The 14,772-nt window shown below is 36.9% G+C and overlaps 1 protein-coding gene across 1 annotated transcript in view; it reads left to right on the top strand.

Annotated features, from left to right (window-relative positions):
* Window positions 1–14,772, top strand: part of DLGAP2 (DLG associated protein 2) — a 386,085-nt gene that overhangs the window by 139,368 nt on the left and 231,945 nt on the right. The window contains exon 5 of the mRNA XM_026072046.1: window positions 7,901–7,933. Within this exon, the coding sequence (XP_025927831.1) occupies window positions 7,901–7,933 (33 nt within the window). The remainder of the gene's footprint in view (window positions 1–7,900; window positions 7,934–14,772) is intronic.

The raw sequence follows: 14,772 nt of genomic DNA, 5'->3' as shown, positions 1-14,772 counted from the left end.
TAGGTCTGTCATTGCTTTGAGCGTGAACCTTGTATTTTCATCTCAGGAAAATAATAGGTTGTTAGTGGTTGCTGTATACATTTGGTTGGTTGTCAGTTCGTTTGCTCAAAAGGATACAAAGTTAGCTGCCAGGTTGGTTGATTTTCTTCTGCTTTAGGCTCTTTCTGTTTTTAATAATGGTTATTCTATATTCTATTTTTATTTAAAGTTCTTTCAGTCTCTGTCCTTCCCAGGGCTACTTATTCCCCTTGTTCTGTCTTTCCCAATATAGTCCAGCTGCTAATCTCTCATAGGCAGCTCTTTTTTTCTGTTCTATTTTTCCTGTTCTCCAAAACTGTAGTGGATATTTGTTTTTTCTAACCCCAAGGCCTGATCCTGGGCAATAAAAGGCTCTTTGTTAGGAATACCCCAGTTCAAAGGAAAGWTTCAAGAAAGCTGTTCCACATGTCAGAAATTGCAAACACAGTACAATCTCAAGAGTGGTTAAACTGTAAATGATCAGCTGCGAGAGGACATTCAGGGAAAGCAGGCACTTCACTCAGCAAGACTTGCTTATAGAAATGTGGTTCCAGAGAGATTAAATGCATTTATTGGCTATAACCACAACAATTCTAAACTGATGTAACTACTACATTTTTAAGTAAATTCTGCAGGATACATTGACTGTTTGTTGTTATTTTTACATGTAAATACTGTGGTCTGAAAGCAGAAAAAAAGGTTTCAAGGTGTATATACATATATGTGTGTGTATGCATGTATATGTGTCTATATATATGTATGTGTAATTGCATGCATTTTATTTGACTTATATGAAACTATTTTTGTTTAGTTCATCTGTGACAGTTCATGGAAAAACACCCTAATAATATCTGAGTTCAAATATATTTGGTTTCTGTTCCTCTTGTACTATTTGCCAGCACTCTAAATACTTAAGGAATAGAATGTTTTGATACAGTGTCTTTTTGATTATTTTTGCCAAAATAAATAGTTTCAAACTAAAAAGCTGTAAGAAGAACCTGGAATATTTTGTGGATTTCACTTGGCTTACATGGATTACATGAATAATGTCCTTGCTGCAAAAGCAGAACAAAAAAAAGTATCCTTTACTTATATCATTTTGCTCTTATGATGGTGACTACCTAAGGTATTTTTAGTCCAATTCCTGTCTATTAGGATGAGATGAGATCTCATTTCAGTGAAGAAACTGGTGCTGTCCTAATTTTGCTAAAGACATTCTTAGAAATATAAAAATAATGTAAAAGTGTAAATATTTTACTCTACCTGGCAACCTAAGGGCTTGGGTGGTGCACTGTATTCAGTTTGGGGCCCTTACAACTTTGAGATATAGCTAAGCTGAAAAGAGTCCAGAGGAGAACAACAAAGATGAGATGAGTATTAGAAAGCATGACTGTAAAGAAGAACTGAATGAATAGGTCTTATTTAGAATAGAAAAACAACACCTGAAGGAAGCAATGAGTATCTGAATTAGATTGTTTTTAAAAAAGTGCATGAAAAAATTTGTTTTTCCTCTGCATTGTTGAAAGGAAGGCATGTTTGGGCTATGTAGGAATTTTTTTTCTAACTGCAAAGATAGTTTAGCAATGGACATAATTTACCTGAAGAGGGTTGTATTCCTTCTCATCTGAGATTTCTAAGAACACTTAAAAAAAATTTRTGAAGGGAAAGTCTAAGCTGTCCTTCCGCAGAAGGAAAGACTAGATGGTTTTTGGAGGCCTCTGTCAAACCCTTACCTGAATGGATGGTTAAACACAGAGCAGATATTCAGGCATCCATTTGCAATTGGAAAGCTGTCCAAAGGACTTGCTGTATCTTCAGTGTGAACAAAAGATGGTGGCTGTGAATGAGAGTCTTGAGGAACATGATAAAATCTTGCAGTTTATCCCACAGGGCTGTCACATCAATATTTCAGCTGATGGTATTGTGCTACACTGGGATATCAACGGGAGGAGAAAGATACAAATAAAGGCAAAAGGCATAGGAAAAAAAGCAGACATGAAAAGCAAGAATGAAAACCATAGTTCATAATACAGTCAGCTGTTATTGACACCATTATAGCTGTGTTTAGATACAAATATTGGACTAAAAACCTGAAAATGATTAAAAGTCTCACAGCATGGTCTTAAATTATACCTTGCTTTTCAGCTGCACTAAATCTCAGTATAATACATAGCTGCTCTATTTCTGTTAAAGTGTCACAGAGTTGCATTTCACTGACATCAGTAAAATGATGTAAAGAGACATTGTTGAAATAGTGTCACAAACAGTTGCATTCCTTGCCATTGGAACCAGTGAAACAAAAACCTAAGGTATTATCTGCTGAATTTCCCACTGGAACGTGAAGAAGTAGTCCACAGGGCAGACCACATCCGTTTCCCGAACACAATGATCCTTTATGCTGTGACAAGCTATCCCCAGCGTTGCTTGTCGCTTTTGTATGTTACTTGTCATACAGCCACTTCTGTGTATCTTGGTCAAAACTCATCCAGGCTGGACTACAGAATCTAGGTAACTCCCTGCTGAGATTAAAGTGTACCTTGAAGTGTAACTAACTATTAAAACAAACACAGAAACATAATGGCTCACCCAGCATTATTTGAGTGAAGGCTTTTTAAAAGATATGCTGTAGCCCAGATAGAAGTTACAGGCTGGATGCAGAAATTTCTGGGAATGCGTATGGGATGATATAGAAAGCATCGATATAGTGCTTCCTTCTGGCTTTCTGAGTAACTATACTGAGACTTGTTAAATGTTCCTGACCATATGGGAAAAGAGGAAAACCTGTTTTGGTTTACATAACAATAAGGACAAAAATTGCATGTTGCATATGTCTTCACTGAAATGTTCTGCAAACTCTGAAAATATATTAATTAGTCAGTTTTGTAAATAAGTGTGACTTCACTGAGGTTACATCAGGGATGAATTTGAGCCATGACTTTGGTTTAAAAGCATAATGAATCATGTTTTGGGGGTTATGTGAAGCTGACTGTTCTAGGTCATACACAGAATTATTTGGGTGTTTTGGGCATAATTTCTTTCCAAACTGTTCTGCTGAAACACCATGATAAATAAAACATGGGCTTTTTGTCTTCATAATACAGCTGTTATTCTTGCCATGTTTGTATTATTTCCTTTGACAAAGAAAAGAAAAATTAAAACCAGTAGGAAGGAAAATATGCAAATTTTTTCTACTTCCAAGACATGTTTTTCCTAAAATTATACTTATTCACATATGGGGTATCTCAAAATGTTTTATAACTGCAAAAAATTATATTGTCTAAAAATTGACGTTGTTTGTATCTGAAGTTTAATTTATACCTTTAACAGTTTACACTTTGAAACTTGAATTCTGCCACTGCTCTAAGCAGTTACAGGCAGTACCTCCATAAATTGTTAATCACTCGGTAGAAGCTGAATTAGATGAGGCAAATATAGGGAGAGAAAGGATCCTTGTTTTATTAGTTCAGACTCCAGAAAGCAAGTGATTTCCCCCAGATTCTTTGAGGAAGTATAATAATTGATCATCAGACTCTGTCTGGTGCCATGCCCTCAAGCTTAACTGCTTGTTTACACCTTTCAGTAAGTATTTTCTTATAAGTGATTTCAAATACTGCCAATGTTGTGTTGTCTTAGTCTTATTACATTATATAGCTTGCATGACTATTTTGTATTGTAATTTATTCATAATGGCTATTTTGTATTTTTCATCTGACACACATATTGTGTTCTTTCTAGTTCTTTATAGCAGACTTTATTGTACCCGTACCAGTACCCTTTTTTTCTCTTAATACCAACCATACCAAAAAAGTGTATACAAAGCAAGAAAAGGTGAATGTGTTTAGTAAAATAATTTCTTTTTGCTCTAATTTAAAATTGAATGTTGAACTTATCCTTTTGAAAAAAGTATCAACTTTTATGTTTGGGTTTATTATTTTTAGTTTCACTTGCCACTTTGTTTAGACAAGAAATACTACCAAAATAAATAAATTTCATACTACATGTACTTTCAGTACATATCTGGAAAGATTATTTGTGTTAGCTGGCCAATTTCAAAATGATAGAACTATAGAGAGAGAGAGAGAGAGAGAAAGAAAGAGAGGGTTTTCTTTGTTCCGTTGATTTATTGGGTCCCAATTCTCCAAACACTCACTACTCTTAGTCATTTTACTTTTGAGAACAATGACAAAGGAGTTCCTCACATGCATTAGTGTTTGCAAGAACGAGCATGCCTTTGTTAAATGCAGCTGATTATTAATATACTAAAGAGAAAGAACACATCCTGTGTATACATTACTATAATACTTTAAATTAATTGGATGGAGGCATGATCCATTAATAAGAAATGCAAGAAAGAGAGGTTTAAAAAGTATTCTCATCAGAAATATGGTAACAGCTCATGTTTCTGCTCCTATTTTATTGCAATTTGCAATAGCTCAAGCACTTTCATTTTGCATTCCACTGGGAAAAGGTAGACTTCATTTCATCGAGTGTGGACGCAAAAAAGTTACTTGTCTGATTAAAGAGATTATTATTCCCTCTTTTTGGTGCTGGTGAGGCTGCACCTGGAATACTGGTATTCAGGATTTGAGGCTCCCCTGCTCCAGGAGCCTATGGAGAAATTGGGGCAGGTCTAGCAGAGGGGAGATGGGTAGGAGACTAAAGCGCGTGGCCTGCATGGAGACAGGCTGAAGGAGCTGGGCCTATTTAATCTGTGAAGTGGAGGTGATCCAATAGCAGCCTATAACTACTTGAAGAAGAATTACAGAGATGATGGAGCCAAATGCTTTTTGGCACTGCTGAATAACAAGGGAGAATGGTCATGAACTGCAGATTGGGAAATTCAAGACAGAAGTGAGTGCTTACAGAAGTTATTTATCTTGTGTTAATGTAGGTTTCCAAAGCAGGTTAAGTGGCTGCTTCTTTTCCTTGACTAGTGAATCTTGAAAGGCTAGCCTGTTTTTGTACTATTTATGCTGAGGCACCTGACCTTAGCCTACATACATCCCACACTCAGTTATGATGTTTCACCTGAAGGAGCTGTAGCTTTTTACACTGTTGTAGTGTTCTTGATTGCTGTCAGATGACCCCAGAACAGACACTTAAATAAGACTGAAAGGAAAAGTTCCAAATTAATACAGGTGTTTAGTGTTGAGTTATCTCCCAGAGAAACCTTTCCTACCAAGATGGAGGAACTTCCTTCCAGAGAAAAGAAGTTGAAGCAAGTTTCTTACAGGATTTTGAGACTTCTGCATTTATATATGATGTAAATCTACAGATAACATGTGCATGTTATGCATGCTTTCTATAGCTTAAGGTTGGAAACATGGACATGCAATCTCTCAACAGTTACCATAGAACATGCAGGTCAAAATACACCATCATAGACCATCATTTCCCCATAGTGTACAGATACGTCTTTTCCTGCCAGCTGCATTAGCAACACCAGTGCAGCCTTGAAATTTTTTTTTTTTCTCTCATCCTTTGGTGTAGCTGTAGTCACTGAGCTTTTAAACGCACACATGCACACTGTGAGGCTTTGTGGAAATCAGTGCTCCATACAACCTCCCTGTCACGTCGTCCACATGGCTAGTAGAAGTAGTTGTGTTTTTGTGTGGGACTCGATCTGTATGCATTGAGCACAACAGAAAGGTACCTAGTCCTCCTGCACAGCAGCAGGCTGAAGCGGGGAAAACCTGTGGACACAGGCTTACCAGTGAATCATCCACAAAGTCTGCTTCTTACCAATGTAGAAAAGGGACTGCTGTCAGTTTGAAATGATCTCCAGCCTCAGAAAGTCATAAATTGGTGAAATAAAACAAAATCTCCCCACCAGATTTCCCCAAGTGTGCTGAGGTAGGGGAAGAAGCACCTGGCCAGCCCTTAAACGGTGACTCTTAAACACACACCTGAAAGAAATCTAGAAAAGCAGTTGTCAGTCAGGGACGGCTTGGAGAGCTAGCTAGCTTTTTTAACATTTTTCTGGCAGCAGCCATAGCTGTGAGCCTTCATTTTCAACTCATGCTAGTAGAGTAGCTATCCTGCTGCAGACTTGCAGCAATATTAGCACTGAGGTGYGTCAGCAGTGGGGAAAAGAGGGACGCCGATAGTCTGTATCGTTGAGCAGGGGCCTTTGGGAGATGGGCGTGAGAGCTGCCAGAAACATCGGGCAGACTCTCTGGACCCTAACAAACCAGGGAAGTGGTTGTTAGCAGGACGCAGAGGATCAGCAAAGAGTCGGGAGTTGGGAAAGCACGTCTGCAGCCTGTTCTTCCTTATCAATCAGGTTAATAAACTGCACGCGGGCAGGCAGCCCCTCTCGCTAACACCTCACACAGCCTTTAAGTTAAAAGTGAAGAAAGTCTTCTGAGCCACTTCCTCTGCATCACCTCAGATCATGGCAAGTGCGTTTTTCATCCAGTAGTGACCCAGACACAGGCTTGTGTTATCTGAGACTGGCCTTCTTGCGCTTTTCATCGCTTCTTCAACGCTTCAATGTTTCACAGTGCTAAACCGCATGGAAATTCATTACTTTTTTTTTTTTTTAATATGCAATTTTTCCCTTTATAAAAATTGTGATCCATCTATTAGCAGCAAAGTTGCCTGAATAAAAATATAACTTTTATCTTTCATTTCCATCATGAACACCACAACCCTTGATAGTATTAAAAAGTAATTAACATTTTTAATATATATAAAAGCTATAGGATGAAGAACCCATTACAAAAGTGGGTTGCTCTGAGGCAGCCTCTCATTTGTATCAAGAAAATACTTGTATATCATTGACAATATCACAGAGGCAATACAAAGGTCAGTCATCTCAGTGTCTGTATTTCATATTATATGTTTTGGGTGAGTATTTTTTTCTTAAAGTCAAGATAAAGTCAAGCTAAAGTCCAATCTTCTATTTGTCATTTGAAGCCAGGGGTAATTTCAGCACACTTTTGAATTGAATGATTTGTACCTAACCAGGCATATTAAACTGTTAAGATTTTTGTGTTGAAGTTATATAAAAATGCGTACATGTATATGTGTGTGTGTGTGTGTGTACATATATATATACATTCTTTAGCATGCTCCTTGCTGTTAGAGATGTCATTTTTCAGACGAGAGTTAAAGTGGAGGTTCTGGAGATCTGAGATTTTAGCATATACTGTGCTTCCTTGTTCTAGTAGCACTGGTCCCAGGATTTCAGAATTACCTGCCATTGACTACATTCCCTGGGATTTCGACTGAYTGCAGTATTTTGATCCTGAATAAAAGCATTGTTCTACAGCTTTACACCAACACCTGAAGCAGCTCAATCTCAGTCGAGGGATACTTTAGAATATTTGCTGTGTGTCTCTAAATTTGTACATTATGCAAAATAGTTTTTAAGATAGCCAACTTCTAAATAGTGATATGTGAAGAAAATGATAACTGTACATGTAGAGACCCCATCTTTATTATGAAGGAGCTTTACTTCCTTTTTTTCTATAGCTGAATATTTTGCAGAGTAGATCAGCACGTTTACACTGACTGTTAGACTTAGTTAACTTACCTGGGAGGACTTGAAAGTCTTTTAGGATGTATGTGGAAGCAAAAAGTCCTGCTATCTGAATGCATTCAGTTTGAGTCTCTGGAATTTATAGTTACACAAATGAAGCTATACATTTATGATTTTTTTTCATATCCTTCTTGCAGATTTTTTTTGAAAGTTAATTTACAGTTACAATTTACAATATTAAAAAACAGATGTGTCATAATGAAAATAGAATTGCATTTTTCATGCTAAGATTGTGTTCTATCAGATTTGTTACATTTGGATGTAATTATGACTTCCTAACTCTAGAGCACACAGATCTTAAAATCAAGAAATAATAATTAATCTTTTTTTTCTTTGCAGAGTCACAGTGTACACTCTGTGGGGAGCCTGAAGGTGAGCATATTTTCCTATTCATATTTTTCAAAGCAGCTAGTGGCGAGCACTTGACTCAAATGATACATGTGTACAATAGATTGGAAATGGTATCAGAATGATGCTAACCAATGAAAGACATTCTTCCCTATGTTAGATGCCAAAAATGAATCGAATTAAGCTGAGTGAAGTACAGTACATGCTCCAGGCAGAAGGAAATATCTTAAAGGACAAATATTCCATTAGAGCAAAAATGGAAATATTTATGTCTTATTCTTTTGTGTATTTGTCAAAATAATTTGTGGTACAAGACAGTGTGAAGAGACATTTAAGGACATCACTTTGAGGATGGAAAATAAAGTGACTGGACATAAAAGGGAAATGAGAAAATGTTTTTATAGTTGGTATATTTGATTATATTTGACTTACAGAGTACTGAGAAAGGCTAACACTTTTCAGCAGGTGAAGTGAGTGAATACTACTTTTGAAATAAGGATAATTAGGCAATAACTGTAATGCAGTGCAAATATATGCCCGAATGTAGGTGTTTGGTGTTTGTTTGTTTTTTTTTCCAAATGAATAATTAAATGCCAAGGTGAGACCCACAATTTACCTAAATAAATATTGAAGCAATGCTGAGATTATGATTTTTGAAGCAGGCCATCATGAAAGAAAATCTCGTTCTCTCTTGCACTTTTTTTTTTTTAATATTGNAAAAAAAAAAAAAAAAAAAGGCCCTAGTTTTCAGATCAACCATCTAGAGTCTTTCTAAGAACAGTAATCCAAAATAGCAAATGTAACTTTGCTGGAGCAAAGTATATTCATTAAAAAAATTATAGATTCTAGGTTGTTCCCAAAGAGGTTAGTCTGAATACCTTGAATGGTTTCTGAAACACAAATTAAACTTTTAACATTTTTATAAATTTAGGAGGGAGAAGTTGGCGAGAGATGAAGCCTGGAAGTAAAAGGCTTTGAGATCTTGCAACTAATGAAATAACTCAGTAAATTAAACATCAATTATCTACTTCTCCCTTGTTATTTGCTGACAAATAATTGTTTTAGAGGTTTGTTTTGACTTTTCATTCCTTTTATAAACAGTTGTTTCTTGATTAGTTCTTTTTCATTGTCCTTTACTTGATATACTTTGTGACAGCACAGATAAACATATGAAAAGGAAAAATAGAGAGGTATTTGTTTGCCTTGCATGAGATATTCTTTTCATAATAGAATTGCCCAACTATAAAGTTATACGTTGTATTATTACTGTTTTATTACATGTTATGTCTGCTTTATAACAGTAATGCCCTCTCTTTTCATTACCACTCTTTCATGCCTACTCAGCTTTGCAAACTTGAATAAACATACATGGATTTTTTAAAAAGGGAATTCCAAAAAATTTTTGATAATAAATTTGCTTAACATTTATGTGCCTAAAACCCCACTATCAAAAGAGAATTATATGTATTTCTGTAGGAAGTCCTCAACAGCATAATGTTCAGTTTTTAGTTGAGCAGAAATAAACTTTTGCAGGAATTAAAGTCTCCTGGATCACCAAACTTTCTCCTCAAACACAGTATTACTTGAATGCTAATTATTAATTCTCAGCCTGAATTTTACACCATTGACATTAATTTCCGCTTAGACTAATGGAAAGACCTACAATCTTAACAATTTTTCGTTGGCAGGTTAGCATAATTTTAGATTTAATGCTGAACTTATACAGAAGTTTTTTCTGTGATATTGTGGTGAAGAAGTAGCTACTCAGTAGATATGATTTTAGTGTTTAGAAGGCTGTTCTAAAAGAAGTTTTATATCTTTGTTGTGTAAATGGAAAGCAAACAAAAAAAAAACAATCCAAACCTCAAAAGAAGGAATTTTCCTCTAGAACATTATATACATTTTGGTATGATTTAATAGAAAAGTATTGAATTACTTGGAATACTAAAGGAAGAATTCAAAAATCACACTGTCGCTATGTTTTAATTGGAATGTCTCACTTTTCTCTATAGTCTTCTTCAGAAATTTGAGATACTCTGGGACTTGTAGTTTGAATTTTTGTTATCTCGGGCAAATTCAAAGAATTTCAGTTAATCATATTTACCATTTGCCTCCAGGTTCCTTTTTCTTTTCCTCCTTCTTTTTAGAAAAAATCAAAATTAGTATGTTGAGATGAATTTGCAAACTATTAATTCAGRACAGATATGCTGTGGTGTAGGCCCCTCTGTTAATTTCCAAAGTGGCGAGCAGAGACTCGTTCATGAAATAGTATGTAGGTCTGGAGGAAGCTCCCTGACTTGGGGAGAGGAAGTCAGGGAGTCAGCTCTTACCCCTCTGAAGCTGCTGCTGATTGCCTAATTGAATGAAGAAATCCATTTATTGACTGACCTCCAGACCGCTAGGGGTGAGTTTCTGAATGATGCCTTTACATTTTATAAAAAAAAGTTGGCAGAGCGGAAGCTCCTTGCAGGCCACAAATTCTGACTGTTAAATTGGTCAACTCCAGTCTCCCCCCAGCTGTCTTGTGATGGTTTATCCTTTCTCTGGCTATCAGTCCCCTTTCAGAACCAGGGAGTCAGTCCTGGGTGCGAGTGGAAGAGGGAATGACTGCGTAAAACAGAGCTCTTCTCTGTGGCCACTTTGCAAAGTTTCTACAGCTAGTCCTGTGCTTCTAGAAGCAAGTGTGTTTTCCACACACACGCTGTTGCTCACCTGAGGGACAGGGTAGATGCATATTTTAGAGTGAAAAAACATCAGATATAGGAGGGAGATATAAATTGTCAGAACACACATTTCACGTTTCAGTCATTCATATGTTTTGCTTGTGTAATCTATGGATCAGTAAATAAATGTGTGTCACGTGTTCCCTTTTGCAGCCAATCTAAAGAAAATGAACTGGGCAGCACTCAGGTCTCTGAGAAGCTGTCTGTAGTCTGAGCTGCAAAGGCTCAAGTGTTTGGCTTTAAAAATCATTGGCTTGATCTATGTTATTGGCAAGGATGTTAGCTGCCCTAGCTGTCACTGTGACATGCTTGAAGACCAAGARGTATGTTTTATATTGGGAGGAAATTAAAGTTGCAGAAGGCAGAGCCACTAGTCTAACAAATCCCATTAGTGCAGCTGCTCTGGGCTGCTCCAGCCTCTGGGAATGCAGGAGCAGCAGTGAAGTGTTTTCAGAGATGACAGCAGGCTCCTTTGCGGATGTAATCTGCAGTTGGCAGATTATGTTGTTGTGGTAAACACTGGGTTTTGTTCCTGCTCTACTTTTAAGTGAGGACACCACATTATGGACACGTGTCTGGCTGAGTCTTTCTGACAGCCCCCATGCTCTGTTAGGACTGGTGTAGTTGTGAGGTGCTTCAGGGACAGTTACTCTCATTAATCCTCAAGCAGATGTTGTTTCTCTTCTTCCTAACTCCTGTCAGTTATTCACAGAAGCTCTTGAAAGGATTATATTCACTTGTTTGCTAATTTTGCTAAACAGTTAATTTGGTGACAATTAAGATTTCAGTAGATCACACTGTCCTCTCAAAGCCTATGGGAATGGAATTTTCTCTTCCAGAATATATATGTTCTTTACAATTCCAGTAGTGACTTATAGTTTCTGTTCGTGGCTTTTTGCTTCAGTATTTTTTGATTATTCTGTTTCTTTCCTTCTTAAAGATATATGGGCAGCCCTGTGCAGTACACACACTTTCCAACTTTTTGATTAAAAAGCCCTCTTTATGCATTCTCTGATAGCACAAGCTTTATATGGATGCACAGATCTGGAAAATGTGGTGTTAAAGAAGAATGCCATTGAATGGGGTTTGAGTGAGGTTTGAAAAAAATTGATACAAGATCTCTTTCCAACATTTCAGTGTATGACCTGTTTGAACATAAGAAGATAATGATGATGATACAACCCGTCTCAGGCAATCCTTTAGCAGTCACTGGAAGACAGGGCTATAAATTACTAGATCCAGATAAAGCATCCTTGTATACTCTGGCTGTGCTTAGACACTGTCCCTAAGAATAGGGAGAGCATGCAAAAATGCTTTTCTCCAAGTACCTGCTACTGGCTATTATGGAGGACAGGATGCTGGGAGCATTGACCTTTGATCTGATCTTCTGTGGATGTTTTTATGGGCTTATGTTCTTATCAGTTTGAGATAAAAATTAGTGGCTATATGTGAAATTTCGTTTGCTTGGATAGCCATGGGAGGGAAAACCCACAATAACTTTGCTGTAGGTAGACGTATTCTCCCATGTTACTGTGATGCTGATGGCAATTTCCAACTCATTTAGAAGTATTCTGTGATGAAGAAGAACTTCTCTGTGTAGAAGCTCCTGACATGTTATGAGAGTGGCAGAACAGGTAATTATGCAAACACTATGGAGTAGGTAGTTTTACTTATTGTTCATTCTTTATCTGGTATCTCTTGATTTTGATGTCTGTTTACAGACTCTGTAATATGCATATCTTCTTCTATCAGAGATATTATGTGGCAAACATCCTCTCAGTTCCACAGCGCTTAGTAATTAGGTCTGGCTCTTTATGGCATTGTAAAAGATACTGATATGCACAAAGGCTATGAGTAACAATACTTCTGTGCTTTACTGTGATCTATATTAATCTTAACAACATAGAAAGAAGACTCAAGTTTTATTATGAACAGTTCAGTGAAGACCTTTATTCACGGTAATGTATAAACAAAACAAATATTAATGTTTGTAAGGAATGAGATGAAGAATACAATACAGTACATTAAAACGCCACTTGGGCATATTAGAAATACCCTAGTCTGAAAATACTGAGTTGAATCCTCACTTCTCCCCCTCAGCAGAAAAGAATATAGCAAGGAGATTAGGGATCTACAGTTATATAATAAATATGCCAAGATATGTGAGGAACAATCCCAGATGAATAAGCAATGAGATGGTTTGCTCCATGTAATTTAGAGAAGGTCCCAGCAAAAGAAAACAAAATGCACCTCCTGTACATCCATAATAGTCTAATAAATCATGCACACCCATATAACCATTTTCATAATATATCAGAGCAAATAACTATTCAAAAGCAGAACAAGTATAACTGAGAAAAGCAAATACATTTGTGGAATTTGCTGCCACACAGTGATTTTTGAGATTGACTTCAAATTCATTTGCCATGGGATATTTCTGTGAACAGTAGGAATGTTCCTACTGATTTGGGATGGGGGAAGTGCATTTATTATCAATATATGTCTTTATGCAAAAGGAAAATGACCTCTCTTTTACTGGACAAAGAAGATGCTTCTTCTAGGGGTAGGTTATTGTTTCATAAACCATTTCTTCATCTTAGCTTTTGATTACCTTGTTAGTGACTATAGTCAGAAGCTGAATACCCTACTGGGCAAACCATTAGCCTGGTTGTGGAAATTCTCATATACCTTCTATGAAGGTCTTGGGAGCTTCTAAGAGTCAGCTTCCAAATAATGAACTGGAAAGGTTCCCCTTTTCCTACACCATCTAGGCAACTAGGTCTTGTTAGATATGCTCATGCTGTGGGGCACTGTGGATCCAAAAAATACACATTGGGGTTGATTGAACTCATTGCAGTTCTCTGGGCACGTGCTCAGGTTTCCATCCAAAAGACAAGGGCATTCAGAGAGATGGCATACAGAAAGGTCTTGTCCTGACATGAGAAAAAGAGACAGTGTTTGTGCTCACCACCAAGTCCAAGCCAGAATGGTGCTGCATGCACTGCACCTGACCTACAATGTGTAAAAAGACAGAGATACCATGGCAGAGAGATGATAGTCTTTTTGGTACTTTTATCCCCAGTGACCAAACTGGCAACCAGAACTGGGGTCTTACAGCTTGCTCTAGTTTGGAGAAACTAACAGTGGAGTTAGGGACTGTTTTATTGTCCCTTTATATGCTTACAAAGAATGATGAAGTCCTGGGAAAGGTTCAAAGACCAGGGGAAATTTTCTTTGCCTTGAGGTAACCAGGTTCTCACAGCTGGCACTGTAGACCAAAAAATCTTTTTGTCAACCTCTCCCAAGGTCCCAGAATCTGCCTGAGCTTGCCGAATCTGTCACACATTTTCTGCTGCTTTCACTTCCTTCTTTCTCACACAGTTTTCTCATGCACTTTCCTTCAGCAGGGCTAAGCATTCGTCCAGAGAGTTCAGATTCTTCCTCAGTGTCTCAGATATGTTTTGGGCAGTGGTATGCACCTAAGTTTTGAATTAATGTCTCTCATTATTTCTTACAATTAACTGGCACAAGAAGTGATTGTTAGACATACTGGTTTCAAGCTTGTCATAGGAACCTTGTAATAGTAACTCTGTTACTTAGTAAAGTAAGTGTTCTGCGTGAAAGCAGAGTTTAGGAGAGACCTGTTTCTTGATGTACTTCAAAGTGGATAGTTTGAGGAAATAATCTGCCAATGAATATATTCTGCAAGATTCCTATTCAAACAAACAAACAAACAAAATCCCACAACCTCCAAGTAGCAGATGATTAAGATGTATTTGGTGAAGCTGTCTTGTTTAGCTGTTGTGATTAGGGAGGTGTTTGAATCACAAAGAGATATTCTATCTGCCTTTGGTTTTCACTGTTGACTTACATTTTCAAGCTAAGATGCCAACACTATTTTGTCTTTCTCTGAGAAGAACTGAGGTTGTGTGAAAAGTTTTAGCAAAGTTTCAAGAATGCTAGAGAGTAAGTTGTTCATTTTCTCCATATAAAATTTATGTTAATTAAATATCTAAGGCTTTTTAATATGATTAAAAATGGATGATGGAATTAATTTTTTTTTCTAAGTAAAAGAAGATTGAAATATTTTGTAATCTAAATGAATGGCACTGTTGAATTGTGTCTGTTTGCTAATGAGAT

Source organism: Apteryx rowi, unplaced genomic scaffold, assembly GCF_003343035.1.
Source record: "Apteryx rowi isolate R43461 unplaced genomic scaffold, aptRow1 scaffold_335, whole genome shotgun sequence".
NCBI classification, from domain to species: Eukaryota; Metazoa; Chordata; class Aves; order Apterygiformes; family Apterygidae; genus Apteryx; species Apteryx rowi.
Note: the sequence above shows the minus strand (reverse complement) of the source record. Positions and strands in the feature narration are given on the sequence as shown.